Raw genomic sequence first — 17,351 nt, forward strand, 5'->3', positions numbered from 1 at the left:
GATATTGCATGAGGCCGAACTTATGAATCTCAATAGTATAAAATCTAGACAGATTGCAAAATGTTTATGAGTTTTTGAGAATTGACAACCACATTTCTCAACCTATAAACCCCACTATCTTAATATTTTTAATTTAATGGACGTTAGCAACTTTTATAACTAAAAAAATATTTAAATTATATTTACATTTCTATAATAATAATAATAATAATAATAATAATAATAATAATAATAATAATAATATCTGAAGTGAAAATTTAAATGAACAATAAATAAGAAATTAGAGTGAGTAAATAAAATGAAATAAGATATACTTAAAGCTTAACGAATTGTAGAAAAGGATGAATAGATTAATATGGCACCGATACAATTACGAATTGTAGTCCCATCTCGTAGTCAGAATCGTCCGATCGTTACAACATAATTCCGTGCTTATGTGTGCGTTTCATAGTAGGTATACAATGTCGGCATTTAGTCGACAAAGACGAGCCGAAGTCTGATGCAAGTTTTCCGAAAGCGGCAACCGCTAGATTGTCACTGCCCTTGAATTTTCAATGAGTGCCAAGATATTTTACATCGCTCTTTTTGGCCTGGAATCGTGAAACGCGGCATTAGATTTTGAGCGGCCGTATGACTACAAATTTTTTAATCGCTTCTTACTTAACGTATGAATTCTATAATCTAACTTTTATTTTGTTTGAATGCTATGGTTTTTGAAGTTCCCTTTAATAGGATTATGATTTTCTTATTACCTTAACCGTTTGCAAATGGCATTCGTTTTATTACAGATATTCCGTATTTCTAGTATAAGATAGTCCATTTGCGGATATTAACATTTTATATCGAAAGCTAAATACTTAAAATTTATTATCATACGTTAAATAGCTTTAGTTTTACTGCAATCAATGAAAAAATTACGATACATATTACGTGGGAATTTTTTGTCTACGCATAATATTTATAAGAGTGTAGTATATGGAAAAATTAATGAAACGATAAAATTATTGGAATGCTTAAGTGACAATATAATTAAAACAATTTAACAAGATAAATAGAGAAATTGATTAGTTGTTAATGATAAACAAGTTATCTAATTGCAAGTGATCATTTTAATTTTTTTTTTCTATTGCTATATACGATGATAAGGTTCCTAATAATAAACACAAAACAGGTAAGGAAAACTAAGTATTACGAAACAATAGAGGAGACTTAGTCACATCACGAAGCTTTGTAAACTAGACTTTACTCTTCTTCTTCTCATTTTAATTATCAAGTATCGGTCACATATGCCTACAATCATAGTCAATTTTCTGGCTAACATTATATTAAAGAGAGTCCCTCGCTGTAACAATTTTACATTATTCGCAAATTTTCAATTATGTTTACGGTAATTGAATTTGAATGCTTTGAGCTCTTATTTAGAACGAAGATAAACTCGAATCATACCCGACAATACCTTAAAGGTTAATTAAATTTAAATCAGATTTTCCAGCGTAGAATTATTTATATAATAAATTAATCGAAAATAACTTTTCATTCTGAATTTCTTATATTTGTTAATATATTTGTTAATATAATCGGACGTCTTAATGTAAAAAAAAAATAGTCATCTGCAGAAATTAAGTCCATAATAAAGAATTAAACTACTTTAAACATGCGAAGTAATTAAATTTCAATTGTTAGTATATTATATATTTTATTAGTTTATTGATAAAAAATTTCGAACGTTAACTTTAAAGAACTTCAGACATATTTTCAAATCCACATTGAAAGAAAGAAACATTAATTCGTGTTAAGGAAGAATAAGTAGCGACGGTAGTGTATCTATTTTGGTCAGTTTAGACACAAAAAAAAACGATAGAATGAAAAAAAGAAACCTTCTATCTACATTTTCTTATTTCTATTTACACGCAGGCCTTCAAGAGGCTTAAAAAGGAAATCCTTTCAGAAGTTCCTATTAATCTTATTTGTCATTGAACCGTTAACTCGATCGAATTTTCCGCTACTCCTGAAATAAATGTTAAATTAACATCTGATCCATGAACTACTCACCTAGCATTTATAAATCCGTTTATCCGAGAGATATTAAGCAGAAAATTTAAATTTCCAGATGTGGATTTGCAGAGCCAAGTGGACGCCTCGCTGGCGATGCCGGCAACGTATCAGACCCTCGTTGCTCGAGCTCAACTCGCTCAGCAGTGCTGTGGTCTCGCCCGGGACCAAACCTACATCTGCGAGCGCCTCGTTCACGATCAGCACCTCCAGCAGCAGGGATGGGCGGCCGTTGTCGCGAATCTCGAGGACATCACGCAAACCTTCCAATCGCGTGCCGAGGTGCTCCAGCAAAACTTCGCCATATACTTGTCGGAACGCCAGCAACACATGGGACTCCTTGAAAAGTTAGTTTCTCACATTAAAGCTGAAATATTGTGTTGCGAAGTATCCGAGTGCGCTCAATCGGGTTATATTGACTGTAACTGAACTGACAAAACTGACAAAGCTTAACCTAAACTTAGATTTAAACGATAAGATTGAATTATTCAATTATTAAATTGTATCTTGTGTTGAAGCTATTAAAAAATTGTATTGCGATTGAAATGTTTGTATGGCCATAAGCAGCTTTTTCATATTATACTTATAATTTATTATATTTTATCGAGGACACAATATACTTGTTAGCATATCGCATGATTTTGACATAATATTTAAAGAATATATCGCATGATCCTATCATATCATGTAAAGTAATGATTAATAAAATATTTTCTTTATATTATTAAATAGTATTTTAAACATTTTATATATTGTGATAATGATAGTATATTATAAATAATTTTATTTATGTAGTTATTTATATTTGGGTGTAATTTATGCAATTAAAATTCATAAAATGAGGGAAAAAAATACAATATATACATGAACATGGGAAGATTTCTGTCACAATGAACACGCTACAATTTAATTTTATTCATCCTCTCTTTAACTTTAATTTTAAATAGATTTGACTAACAAAATAAATAATACAAGACAAATTGAAAGCTTTTCCTAAGGCATAATCGATTGTTTCATTTATTTGTTATAAACATTCACAATATGCCAATAATATTGCATACCAAATTCTAAAATTCTAAAAGTTATTAACTTCCCCAATTGCAGTTTCAACTTAGATCTCAGAAATTTGGAAAAGATTCCAATTTTGCCAGCTTTGCGCGCTCAAGCCGAAGGTCTCATGAGTCCCGATGAACAACAACAACAACAACAACAACAACAACCAGAGACGGGGATCACGGGGATCACAGATCCACAGTCGGCGCAGGAAACATCGGACGTGGCGGATGCGCTGAGCCTTCTTAAGTGGATCTCAGCCAAGGACAATCAGAGCAGCTTGGAACAAGTGGCCGATCAGTGTTCGCGCGGCCTCGAGCAGTTCGACGAGCGCGTAATGGAAGCCCTCAAGAACGAGGTGATTTTTTTCAACTGCGCGCTCGAGTTTAATAGAATGAAATGGAAACATCTTGTATGAGTTAATTATGTTCGCGTGCTGATCGCCGTAATTCTACACTTTTTTTAGATGCGCTTAATTATTGCTTGAAATCTTCCAGTAATTTCAAAATAGGAATGATAAATGGGATAACTATTTTTCCAACAATTTTATTCCGATAATTCGCTAGTTCTTTTATCTTTCTTAGTTTGTTTTTTATTTATTTGAGGCACAGTTTTGTACTTGCATTTATAGCAAACTCCACAAGAAAATACAATTATTGATAAATCCTTGGTAAAGTAAAACTTAATAACGAAAATTGATTAATATAATACATTTATCATATGGTTTTATCATTTGTTGATTGTAACCATAATTTTATCATCTTTTAATCATATGATATTCGTTTGTTCGTGATTGTTCGTTTGATTCCTTCATCGCATAAGAAGCGTATAATTGATGAATATTTCTTTTCTTAACCATTTAAATGCAATAAGACACGATTAAATACAGTAAATATAAATTTCTGAATTCATAAAAGTAATTGTGGCTGACCAATTGTTTATAATAATAATAATAATAATGATTTTTTATTTTCTAAGTGTGAATATAATTTTGACTCGATCAAAAATATAATCCGACTTGTAACGTATTTTAAATTGTATCATATAGCGAAATAAAGGAAAGCTAATATATTTGAGCTTTGTATTGAATTCTTTAAATAGTAATTCATATTTTTTAATAATTCAAATATTATATTATTCTTATATAAGATAGGATAATAATTATATATATATATATATATATATATATATATATATATATATATATATATATATGTATGTATTTCATATTTATTATCCTTACTTATCCATATAATCTACTTTTTCATTTTCATATTGTGCACGTTTTCCTTGCAGGTGGGCTGTGCCATTGAGGCGGCTAATAAACAAGAAATGAAAGAGATCAGAGGCCTCGGCGAACGTCTTTTTAGTCTACAACAATTAATGATCCAAATGAAAAAACTTGTACACGATCAAACTGAGCTCGCTCAGGGTTTCCATCAGAATAAAACACGTGTTTCTAACTTGAACGATGACAGTGTTCTTCCTGATCTCTGTACGTCGCACCGAGAACAGCTACTCGTAATGCTTCAGAATCATAATCAACTTCGTGATATTCGACGTCGATGCACCAAGGTTCAGTTTTTTGTTTTGTATTTTGTTTTTATGCATTTTTATGCCTGATCACATATATAGTATTCAATAATTTTATTTGGCATGAGTGTTCCATAAAGTTAGTAATGCAATATCGATCGAATTTCCTTGGCATTATTATATTTAATAAATGAGATTCCTCTAATTTATCAGTCCACGCGATATTGTCTCCAAAATTTTATATATTAGCTTGGCTCGATAGATGCTTTGAAATCTCACATATTAATTATTCCGTAGTTTATTATTTAACTTAGGAGTGTATAATTGTTCAGACACAAATTATAAAATAAATTTGGATTTCAGGCCAAAGAAGAGCTCTCCGTGAGCATCCACCGACGTCTTAAGTGGATAATGTATGTCGAGAACAAGATGATGGAGCTTGATGGGAAGTTGGTAATGTACCATGAAAGTCTACGACGATTGCGTCGTCAGCTCGAGATCCTTCGTCAGATTCACCTGGCGCCGCAGATGTATGTAAATGCAATTGTGGAGGTCGTGCGACGAAGGGCCTTCTCCCAGGCCTTCCTCGTCTGGGCGAGCAACTTAGCTTGCCAATTGCTCGGTGTTCATAGCGAAGAAATCAAAAGGAGGCGCGAATTTCAAAGTAAATTCGAAGGACATTTTTTAAATACGTTGTTTCCTGGACTGGAGGACACGCCACCTCCTTTTGCCACCCAAGCGCCATCAATTTTTGATAATGGATTACCAAAGGTATATATATATATATTTTTTTTTTTTTATTACCATTTTAACAGTTTTTGCCTCGTGTTGTCTTATCATTAATACTATGTTTTTACATTTTATCAATAATTATTTATTAATAATAAGAAACATTGTTAATAATAAGATTTATTGAAATAAATAATAAACTTTATCGTTTGTATTATGTACAAGTAAGATTTCAAAAGTATTTTAGCACTAATTATTAGTCATTATTATTTGTGGAAAATTTCGTAAGAGTCTTAATTATAAAACTTTTATGCATATTTTAATTATAAAATAAATATATATTTTAGCTTACAACTGATGATATAGAATCGTTGAAACAGCAATTACCAGATTTGTCTCTGAGTGTATCAACTCCGGATCTGAATAGCATAACACAGTTTTTCTTCTCCAAGAGTCTTTCAGACAGCAGTAGTGACGGAAACAAGGATAAAGAAAGCTCATCAATGCGTGTGGATGCCCCATCGAAGAAACAAGATAACCCTCCATTAATTAGCGACAGGTGGATATTAATTAGCAATATAAATTAAAAATTAAAAACAAATTATTTATCTTTTTAAACGTTCAATTACACATATTGTTATTACAAATTAAAGTAATATTTAATTTTAGTTGTTAATGTCTTGTTTTGAAAATAAATGACTTTCTAAATCTGAATCGATCATATCAAATTTCTTTATATACTATAAGAATTAAGGTTTTGTACGTAATCAATATTTAGTTAAATTAGCGGGTAAGATTTTTTATCCTTGTGTTTTACAGGAGAGATTTCGAATCGGAAACCGACACGGAAGAATTCGAGAAAATCCGACAACCGTTGATGGACTCGAATCTAATCGACTATCAAAATACGAAACAGCAGCAACAACAACAGCAACAGCCGCAGCGTCACTACCAGCAGAATCGCCAAAAGCAATTGGAGGTTGGTGCCTCAATATCAACCTCCTCGACCTCAACTAACATCTCCCCTCTCAACCGTTCTACATCCTCCAATTCGAGCGAACTCCTCCATTTTCCTTCCCTATCCATCAGCGAGAAACAACAGCAACAACCCCTGAGTCCATTGACTGAATGCGTAGAGCACACTAATGCCACTCCTCCTAAATCCCCGAAATTTCCGGCTACTACTCTCGCGAGTTCGTGCGACGGACAGCAGAAGAAGCAGTTACGATGTTCAGGAAGTGACGGTAGTAGCCCGTCAATTGGTATTCCAGTGCCGACTAATGACTTTCTGTCCACGGACTTTTACATGGACGAATCGCTCCCGAGCAGTCTAAGTGAGCATCCAACGGACAGTCATCATCAAGCTGTTGTGTCCCTACTTCAGGTACTGGACACGATGTCAACCAAATACCTGCACACCTGCCGATAGTATTTTTTTAGTAGGTTAATGCGTTATAATGAACATTCTGCATTATAACCAATTGAAAGGAAAAAAAATTTGTTTCTCATTATTATTTTCACGGATCATTTCGTGATAAATAAACAATAATCACTTAAAAGCAGCAGGTATTTCGCCATTCTTATTGATGTTTATATATATTATTTACATGGAGAAAGTACTTAAAATATAATAATTTACATTTCATCTTATACTAATAATTATTATTAAACACATACATTATACTAATCTCTGTTGTTAACTTATTTTTCATACAGAATAATTTCATAATCAAACCACAAATTTACACAAAATATTTTATCATATAATCATTAAATAGATTTTGTTATTATTTAAATATAACTTCAATATATGTAAACTATTAATTGTATCGTTATTAAAATAGAATAGATTATAGAATCTGCAAATATAAATTTTGTTTATATAATTTTATATTGTCTTACAATTACGTTTAAAATTCAAACATCAACATATATATATATATATATATATATATATATATATATATATATATATATATATATATATATATATATATATATATATATATATATATATATATATATATATATATATATATATATATATATATATATATATATATATATATATATATATATATATATATATATATATATATACGATAAATTTTCTATTTTTTAATATTATTTCTTCTGTATTAATAATTTCAAATACATTGATCGATACAGTGACATAAATTATATTTTTAATTTAAGAAATCAACATTTAAATTATATAAAAAATTTTCATTTCAAATTCATTTGATAATATTTTAATTCTAACTTCGTTTATTGGCGAATCTCTTAGTTTTGAATAGGCGATAATATAAAAAAGGCAATTTTACATTAATAAATATTCGCTCCGTTAATCTATTAATAAAATTACAAAAAAATCTATTGATAATTAATACAAATATTTTCCAACAGAACGTAAAACAGTAAATAAAATTTAAAACTATAAAATTGATAAACTAATATAAAACAACTACATGATAGTTTGAAGTGAAAAACTATTTTTTTCTTTCATATATATTATATAGCGTTATCAATATCTTTCCTTAATATAAAGCAAATATTGTTATCCATATTTGATTGTAATTGCAAAATAATAGATTTTTATTTGTTTTTAAATTAATCTTTAAATTTTTGTAGATTAAATTTGTTTTTATTTTTCATGATAAATTAATGTACTCAATGTATCAATGCATAATAATTTTAATGCTTCTCATTTTTTCATTATCATAATTCTTTCGCTTATTACAAAACATTTCTTTAAAACATTGCTCTCGGATTAAGTTTCTAATCTTATTTCTGAAATTACATAAGAGGTTTGTTCATAATTTTTTATTCATGGTTTCGGGTTTGTTTCTCTCCTTTTGGTTTATTTTTTTCAGGGCAGCTGCCGTCGCACTTTATTCCTATTACTCTATTTCCGTTACCTTTACCAATGTTCTCCAGTATGTATTTTACTTTCAGGCAAGAATGAACGAACGTTTTTTCACTTTAATCTATAATGATCCTTTTTTTTGTAATTATATAATTTTAGCGTATGCTACACTTTAATCAAAAGAGTAAAAAATTCTACTTTAATTTTCAAATAATATGTATAACATAAAGGCTTTTAAAATTTAAGGTATATATTTCAAAAGGTTCATATCCATATAATATCTAACTAACGTACGTATCTAATACTAAACTACTACATATAAATTAAATAAATGATTAAAAATAACATGAATATTATTTCAACATATTATCACTATTATTCTAATTTTAATAATAATATTCTTAAATTTATTAATTTTTAAACTAATAAAAAATAAAAATTTTGATTGAAACATACCTATTTTTATTACAGAAAAAATTTAGATTACTTAAGTGATTTCAATAAAAAACAATTTTACAAAGTCAATACAATTATGATAATTGTACAACAACAAAATATTGAAATATAATTTTAAATTTATAATTTAATAATAAATAATAATTTTTATAAAAATTGAGGAAGAAGCTAAATCATTTTTTAAAATTTTTACATACTTAAATATACGTATTGCATGCATGCAATCATTAAAATATTAAAATTGTAAATTTGAATAATATTAAATAATGAGAATGTATGTTAAACACATTTGATTTAAATTGATTAAATTCTTAATAGATTATATAGACAATGTTAATTTATTATTAAACAGATTCTATAAATATTTAAATGGTTTTTTTTTTGTTTTTTTTTTTTAATATTGTTCATATGGTTATTACTAATTCTGTATTGGAAATATAAACATAATTATGTATAATAAAATTCGTATCATCGCTTTTGTAGTTTTATTTGTTTTTAAAAAGGTTCTCTCATCTATAAAAATCATAGAATTATTTCTTATGGGATAATCGATGTTAAGTATGGGAATATATGAACGGTTTAGTTATTAATAGTAAAATTCTCCAATTAAACAATATATCACAGATTGAAGGAATATTAAAATTATCTATAAAACAATTTTAAAACACAAATTTATTGACAGACAAAAAAAGTAATTGTATTGAATGCCTGAAGATAATATCAGGCGAGATGAGTTACATAACTAAAAAAACACTTTTCAATTTATCGTCGATTCAATTTATCGATTACGAATTGAATTAAAGTAACAGTAAATTTGAAAATGATAGAAATAAATAAGTTAATTAATTATGAACATAATATTTCAGGAAAATCTCGGAAGTACACGGGAGGAAATGGAACACCTACGAGTCATAATCACCAATATGAAAGGCGTTGCGACCAATTCTCTTCTAGGGCTTCGTGGTGAACTGAAAGTATTGAAGGAGCAGGCATTAGTCGACCGTAAAAGCGCAGCGAAACTCTTGGGGGAGATCGGTGACGCTGTTAAACTGCATACTAGTGCTTTGCAGGAGCACGAGCAGGAATTAAACCTTGATCACGAGTTCGAGCTTTCAGATCTCAAGAAGCTACTGAAGTCGAGAGATGATCAGCTGGAGGATTTAAAGAGGAGTCTGATTGATAAGGAGCAAGAGCTTTCTGAACAAGAGAGAATTTTCATAGCCATAAAGCAAAAGCTGGATGATGAACAGCAAACGGTTAAAAAATTACAGTGTCTTTACAGGTTATTATCTTTCTATTTTTCTTATTAAATAAGCTTGATCTTAATATTATGTATGTCGAATTATAGAGTAGAGCGATAACTTAAAGGGCTGAAACTCTGTTTATGAAAAAACGTATATTTATAGTAATTCATTGTATCTATACGTACATATTGTAAATATTTTTGAACGATACAAATATCTCGGTAATACATTTACGTTAATTACTTATTACTTATAAATTCTTGAACTCGACAACTCATATTTCTCTACAAATGACTATTGCGAGGTATATAAATAATTGAGATATTCGAATTGATTTATAGATTCGTAAAATATTAACAATATTGTATCATATATCTTTAATTCAATTTCACTTTAATTCGTGTATTATATTATATTATATTATATTATATTATTGATATTGATAAAAATTACATGTGCACTATTTAATATTATTTTATATTTCCAGAGAATTCGAAGAGAGATTGGAAAAAGCACAAATAGATAAAGAAAATACTGTAAAGGAGATGAATAAAGCTTGGTTGTTGGAGAGCAATATGCGGAAAGCTTCTTTTCAAGAGAGGATCAACGAATTGGAGGAAAAATTAGCAACGGTGCAAATGGAACATCAGAAAGCTATCAAGGAGGAAACGGAGAAGATGCAACACGAATGTAAAACTCAGTTGGAAACGATTAGAAGCAGATTTAAGTTAATGGCTGCATCAACGATGGAACGAAGTCCAAGTGATTCCAGTCTTGAAAAAATTGAGGTACATCAATTCATCGGAGTAATTAATTTTTAAATTTTTTATTCATAAAGCGTTTGAAAATATATTATTTTACACATATGCGTAAAATGATTTAATATATTAAATATAAATTCTATTTATAGCGTGTAGATATGATAGAATTAGTAAATCACGAGACGATTCTTGAACAAATGAAAAAAGACATGGAAATCGAGAAGGAAAATGCTATTCATTTGGCCATAAATCAGGAGTGTGCGGTATTGACTCAAGATTTAAAGCTAGCCAAAGCAATAATTAAGAAAAATAAAGTAGAATCGGACCTTCATAGACAACAAAAGGCAGCTTTACTCGAGGAGTGTAAGCATTATAAATCGACGATACAGCAGCTTAACGAAGCCAGATCCGTTATTGAAAAGCTCGAAATGGATAAGATATCACTCGACCATAAATTATCATCAGAACATGAAAAATTGGAACAGCATGAAAGTCACATACGCATATTAGAGGTATTTTACAATTGTTACGATTGTTATGATTGTTACGATTAAATGTGTAGAAACGTAGAATTATATGTTTACCATTTCAACTTATTTAGTCTGATATAAAATCTTTAGCTTTCATTGAATTTGAAGTCAAAGTTTAGATTAATTATATTAATTTCTTTTAAATATATTGTTATTCGATAATATTTATAGGGAATTCTAATGAACATTAAGAGAATCGGAATGATTCAAGTGCTCATACGTTGTTTGAAAATAAATTTAATTCTAATGATTTGATTTTTATTCCACAGGCGGAAAGAGATAAATTGAGGCGAGAGCTTAATGAGGGAAGATTAAAAATGAGTCAATCGAATATTGAAATTGAAGAAGCGTTGAAGCCAATGGAAGAACCTAATCAGGATGAGGTTAGAGTGTCTGAGTCGAAGAAAGTAAGATTAGAGGCAGATAGTAGTTTAATTTCATTTCCTGGAAGATTAGAAATTTTGGAGGCAGATAATAAAAGATTGAATTCAGAATTGCGAGTATTTCTTGAGAACAAAGAATGTTTCGAGTCTAAAGTCGAAGCTTTGGAAAAGGAAAGAATCAGGCTAGAAGTTGAATTGGGTGAGAATATTTTTTATTGTATAATGTTGTAGTAACAATATTAAATTAAAAATTTTATATACTGCATGTCAAATATTTATTAATAATTAGATTTAAAAAATACTTTATGAAAAAATCCAATTACTTAATAAGGATATCCTTGGTATTTTGTATTTTACAACTTTTTTAATTATTCTATATCAGTGATGGCTTTAAACCATTTATTAATTTACTTTCATCAGAATTTAAAAATTATGGAAAACTGCTTCCACGCGCTTTTTATTTTTCAATTGGCCATTGGACAAAATACATACGTTTTTCATTATCAATTCAATTATTAAAATCTTAATCTATTTTATCGAAAATATCAATGATTATAAGAAGACACAATGGATGAGAAAGACAAAATAATATAATATGCATTTTCGAAACAGCACAAGAGCGTTTAAAAAGGAACTTCGTCGCTGAGTCTTTGAGTGTCTCAACGATGGCCTCGACTTCTGACAGCAATAACGATAAGGGCATAAGCACATCGATATCACTAGCAACACAAGTATCTCCGACAGACCGACTGGATGTCGCCACGAGTACGGAAATTAAAAGACAAAGGGCATTTTCCCTCACCGAGTCGATGTTAGGCAAACTTAGCAAAACTTCGTATGAGTTTAAGTATCTGGGTTTGGTCACTTTCTCCTCTTGCAGTGATAACGATATTGTTCTCATTATTTGGGACCAAGCACATTGGAACTATATTATTCTGCAGAATAGTGCAACACTCTTTTTTTTGAATCCGGAATGTAATAATGCTTTAGATCTCAAACTAAGCGTGGATGGGCTACCGACAAAAGTAGTAACCTTGGCTAAGGTTATCGATAAAGACTATTGCTCAGCTAAAAAGGTTAAACGACATTTTAATTTATTAATATCATAATAATGTAAATAATTCTTTTTTAATTGTATTAATATTTTAATTTTCAAATAATAAAATATAAAATTATCAATACGTTTAATAATCCTATGTAGATAATGTAAAAAAATTTTCCTTTATCATTATCAATTCTTTTTTAATTGTATTAATATTTTAATTTTCAAATAATAAAATATAAAATTATCAATACGTTTAATAATCCTATGTAGATAATGTAAAAAAATTTTCCTTTATCATTATCAATTCTTTTTTAATTGTATTAATATTTTAATTTTCAAATAATAAAATATAAAATTATCAATACGTTTAATAATCCTATGTAGATAATGTAAAAAAATTTTCCTTTATCATTATCAATTCTTTTTTAATTGTATTAATATTTTAATTTTCAAATAATAAAATATAAAATTATCAATACGTTTAATAATCCTATGTAGATAATGTAAAAAAATTTTCCTTTATCATTATCAATTCTTTTTTAATTGTATTAATATTTTAATTTTCAAATAATAAAATATAAAATTATCAATACGTTTAATAATCCTATGTAGATAATGTAAAAAAATTTTCCTTTATCATTATCAATTCTTTTTTAATTGTATTAATATTTTAATTTTCAAATAATAAAATATAAAATTATCAATACGTTTAATAATCCTATGTAGATAATGTAAAAAAATTTTCCTTTATCATTATCAATTCTTTTTTAATTGTATTAATATTTTAATTTTCAAATAATAAAATATAAAATTATCAATACGTTTAATAATCCTATGTAGATAATGTAAAAAAATTTTCCTTTATCATTATCATTATTATTATTATTATTGTTATTGTTATTGTTATTATTATTATTATTATTATTATCACACGCACGCGCGCGCGAAATATGTATAAATAAAGAATGAAAAGTATAAAAAAAAAATTTTAATATTCTTTGAATACTTATAATTATTACATTGTCTTAGAAAATATTTTATTCAAATAAAAGTTATCCTTTTCTTAAGAAACTGAAAATATCTTTAATAAAAGTTTTTGTTTTATATTAAAACTTATGGATTTTATAAAGTTTTAATTTCTTAATTACAGGCAGGAAATCGATACAGAGTTCCACAGGGGACTAAGTTCTACCGAGTACGAGTGAAACCACTTACCGATTACACTCGCAATCACGTTTCAGTCGATAAAAATTAACACAAGAATTGTTATAATTGTTGAGAATTAGAAGGATGTTTGCCTAAATAAACTAATCTTCCTCATTATCGAAAAGATTTGAACGAAAGGCCAAAACCTGCCAGTTTTGAGGCACATCTCAATTAAGATTATTAAGTGATGTATAAGCTACGAACAAATGTGAAGAAATGTGTTTCAAAATATAAGCACGCAACAGTGTAAGATGCGTTGGAATTCTATTGTGATATAAGTATTTAAACAGGAAAAAAAATTTTTAAAAGAAGACAACAAATGGAATGAAGCATGTCAAATGCTAAAGTGACATGAATTATTGTAATTATACGAGAGTAGAATTGGTAATCATTTATTTTATTCTTGATAAATCGTTTTTACAAAACAAGATGGATTTATCAATAATAAAAACGTGAAAAAAAACAAAAAGAAAAAGAAAGAAAAAAAGATAAAACGGAAATTTTGAAGATAATTCGTGTGATGCTTATAAAATTAGGCCGTTAATTTTAATTGTTTTTCATTTTTACATTTTTCATAAAATTATTAATTGAACTGACGATATTATTGTCAATTTCTTAATCTCTCAAACAATGTAGAAAAAATTCATTGTATCAAAATTTTATAGATGAGATAATTTTGGACGTCAGTTCTGTCGTCATTTCTTTAAAAAATCATAAAAGATAAAAAAAAAGAAAGAAGGAATTTAATTGTGAAAAGTATAATAGTTAACCTTTGCACCTCGTGAAGAGTTAGTCTTGTAAGTTTTATAATCTCTGTAAACTTACGCTGTTCACATTACTCATACTAGTATATAAAATTGTTTATTTGAATGATACGCGTTTATAAATTGTATAAATGCATATTAAAAACTATTGTTCTTTTTAAAATAAAATTGCTTTAGCGCGCAATAATTTACGTATAATAATTAAACTGATCATAAATGAACGAATAAGTTTTAAATACGAAAGCTTACAAAAATAAAAAAATCTGATATACTAGTAAGCCATCTTTGATACTTTATACGTTTGCTATATTCATGATTTTCATTTTTATTTATAAAATTGTAATTACGACGACTGATTTATATATATTTCGCCGAGCTTCTTTAAGTATCGCTCCTCTTTATTTTTTTTTTTTTTTATTCTAATTTTTTATTTTTTCATTTTTTTTTTTTTTTTTTTTTTAATTTAGCGTTTAAAAATTGATACCAATTATGGTATTCCTTTGTGAAAATTTAAGTTGTTAAATCCAGTTTCTCTATAAAAAGAAAAAAGAAATTAAAATATTAATTAGCAAATACTCCTCGTCTTTTTCATTTAATAATGAAGAAAAATTATAAAAATAATGATGGAGATAAGATGAGCGAAAAACAATAATAATGTGATCATTGTTTTTAAAATCTGTAATCATTTTCGTTATAAAAATTAATACATTAGATAATAGAAGACTCGGATTTTTACGTTTAGATTATTAGGCACCAATTATTCTTACCAATAGACACTTATATAGTGTATCGTTAAATAGCTGTGATCATTGCGATACATTACCACTCGACGGAAAATAAATACATTATAAAACATTTTTTACGATTTTGTATAAAAAAATAAAAAATAAAAATATTCTCATTTATCTTCGTATTTTCATCTTGTACAAAATTGTAATTTTGTTTTAATAGTTGTATACGATATTCGAGTTCTTTAACTTTTTCATAGAGTGGCATCGCATCTTTTATCACTTTTCAACGTTTTCACGTCTAAATAATAACTAGTGATTCAAGTCTCATGTGAGCATAAAAAGCGAAATTGGTTTTTCTGTGGGACGAATAATCCAATTTTTTCGTTCGTTTTAATGCTTCGTACGATAATAATAATATATAGACTTACCAAAAACTTGAAATAAATCCAATTTATTAACAACGATTCTTCAAACACATACATTACTCATTTTTTTATTTATATTTCATATTTAACAATAATAATAATATCTACAAATAACAATGATGATTATGTTCAAGCTTTTCATCTTCTCCAATTGTAATAAAATCAAAGTTTAAACTTCATTTAAACTTATTAAGCTCCGAGTGTGTTTGTATTTAATTCTCAAGCAAACCTTCGCACGTCTAAAAATTTTTTAATTACAATTCAGATAAGATAACAAGGATAATAACAACAAAAGATATTAGTGATTATTGTGAAGTTCTTGAAAAAAAGTAATAAACCTATATAAATAGTAAACTGGAACATCAAAAAACGTGCCTGTTACATATTGTATACATTTTAAGCTATTGCATAAAATTAATTTTATTACGATTGATATTTAGGTTTTTTTTTAGACTTTCTTCAAATAAAACATATAACAGAAAATGTTTAAAAGTAACTTAATATTATGGATAAATTTAATGCTTCGTAGTTTACATATAGTTTTTGCCCAGTTAAATGCATCTCAAATTAATAAATAGATGAATATAAAACAATTATCTCTAAAAACAAAAATAAAACAAAAAAAAAACACGTCGTGATGGATAAAGCTCTATATTTATCATTGTTTTTTTTTTTTTTTTTTTTTTTTTTAATCAATTACTAGATAATAACTAATAGTATTATTAAAAAAAAAGCGATACAATAGAACTGAATAAGTTAATCAAACTCAAGAAATTAGAATATAGTTCAGATAAAATTATAAAGAAAACCTACACAATATATTAAGAGAATGTACGTGCGAAGGAAAAGAAAAATAGGCATGGTTTGCAAGTCCATGAGAATTTAATCTTTATATTTATTTGACATTTTATTAATTTTAAAATCGTAACATTGTAAGAGCGATATGATAAGTGATAAAAAAGAGCGTGTAGGCATGCGAAGCATTGTGATTGTTGAAATAACTATTAGAAGTAAAGGAATTACAAATAATTATATATGAATTAATAAAGAACAAGTGACTTTTACATGAGACATGACTTGAATTTTATTTTTATTTCAACCTGACATTCTTAATCTATTTTAAATTAACAGTATTATTCATATGTACAATTTTTCATTTTTACTAATACTATATACAATTAAAAATTCAGTTCTGCTATACTTTTGTTAAAAACAGTAATAATTGTAATAATAATAACTCGTTCTGTTTTTGTTTTTGTTTTTTTTTTTATTTTAATGTATCGAGATTTTAAGCGCTTAATGTCAATTTACAAGAAACTGAAATCGAGATGTTCGTATTAGGAATGATAGTTCGATAAAAGTGAATGTTTCCATTTTGCTTTGAATATCAACAAGACAAAAATGACATTTTTGTCATTAAAAAGTTTCTTAATGTTCGACTAAATTAACAATTCATTAAATATTCGTTACCAAACAATATACGCTTTTTCATATTATATATGAGAGTGAGACTCAGTTTTTAATAAATTCAGTAAATTTCAGTAAATTATAGTTTTGTATTATTTTATAATGA

At 27.5% G+C, this 17,351-nt stretch overlaps 1 protein-coding gene across 1 annotated transcript in view; it reads left to right on the forward strand.

Moving 5' to 3' along the window:
* The window catches only part of Atg17 (autophagy-related 17), a 30,510-nt gene extending 16,324 nt beyond the window's left edge, over positions 1 to 14,186 (forward strand). The window contains exons 4-15 of the mRNA XM_011503324.1: positions 2,111 to 2,399; positions 3,157 to 3,463; positions 4,402 to 4,680; positions 5,002 to 5,409; positions 5,715 to 5,926; positions 6,187 to 6,346; positions 9,556 to 9,971; positions 10,421 to 10,721; positions 10,844 to 11,206; positions 11,494 to 11,806; positions 12,220 to 12,683; positions 13,803 to 14,186. Of these exons, the coding sequence (XP_011501626.1) occupies positions 2,111 to 2,399; positions 3,157 to 3,463; positions 4,402 to 4,680; positions 5,002 to 5,409; positions 5,715 to 5,926; positions 6,187 to 6,346; positions 9,556 to 9,971; positions 10,421 to 10,721; positions 10,844 to 11,206; positions 11,494 to 11,806; positions 12,220 to 12,683; positions 13,803 to 13,907 (3,617 nt within the window). The 3' untranslated portion in view covers positions 13,908 to 14,186. The remainder of the gene's footprint in view (positions 1 to 2,110; positions 2,400 to 3,156; positions 3,464 to 4,401; positions 4,681 to 5,001; positions 5,410 to 5,714; positions 5,927 to 6,186; positions 6,347 to 9,555; positions 9,972 to 10,420; positions 10,722 to 10,843; positions 11,207 to 11,493; positions 11,807 to 12,219; positions 12,684 to 13,802) is intronic.
* The last annotated feature ends 3,165 nt before the right edge of the window (positions 14,187 to 17,351 follow it).

Source organism: Ceratosolen solmsi, unplaced genomic scaffold, assembly GCF_000503995.2.
Source record: "Ceratosolen solmsi marchali unplaced genomic scaffold, CerSol_1.0 scaffold63, whole genome shotgun sequence".
NCBI lineage: Eukaryota > Metazoa > Arthropoda > Insecta > Hymenoptera > Agaonidae > Ceratosolen > Ceratosolen solmsi.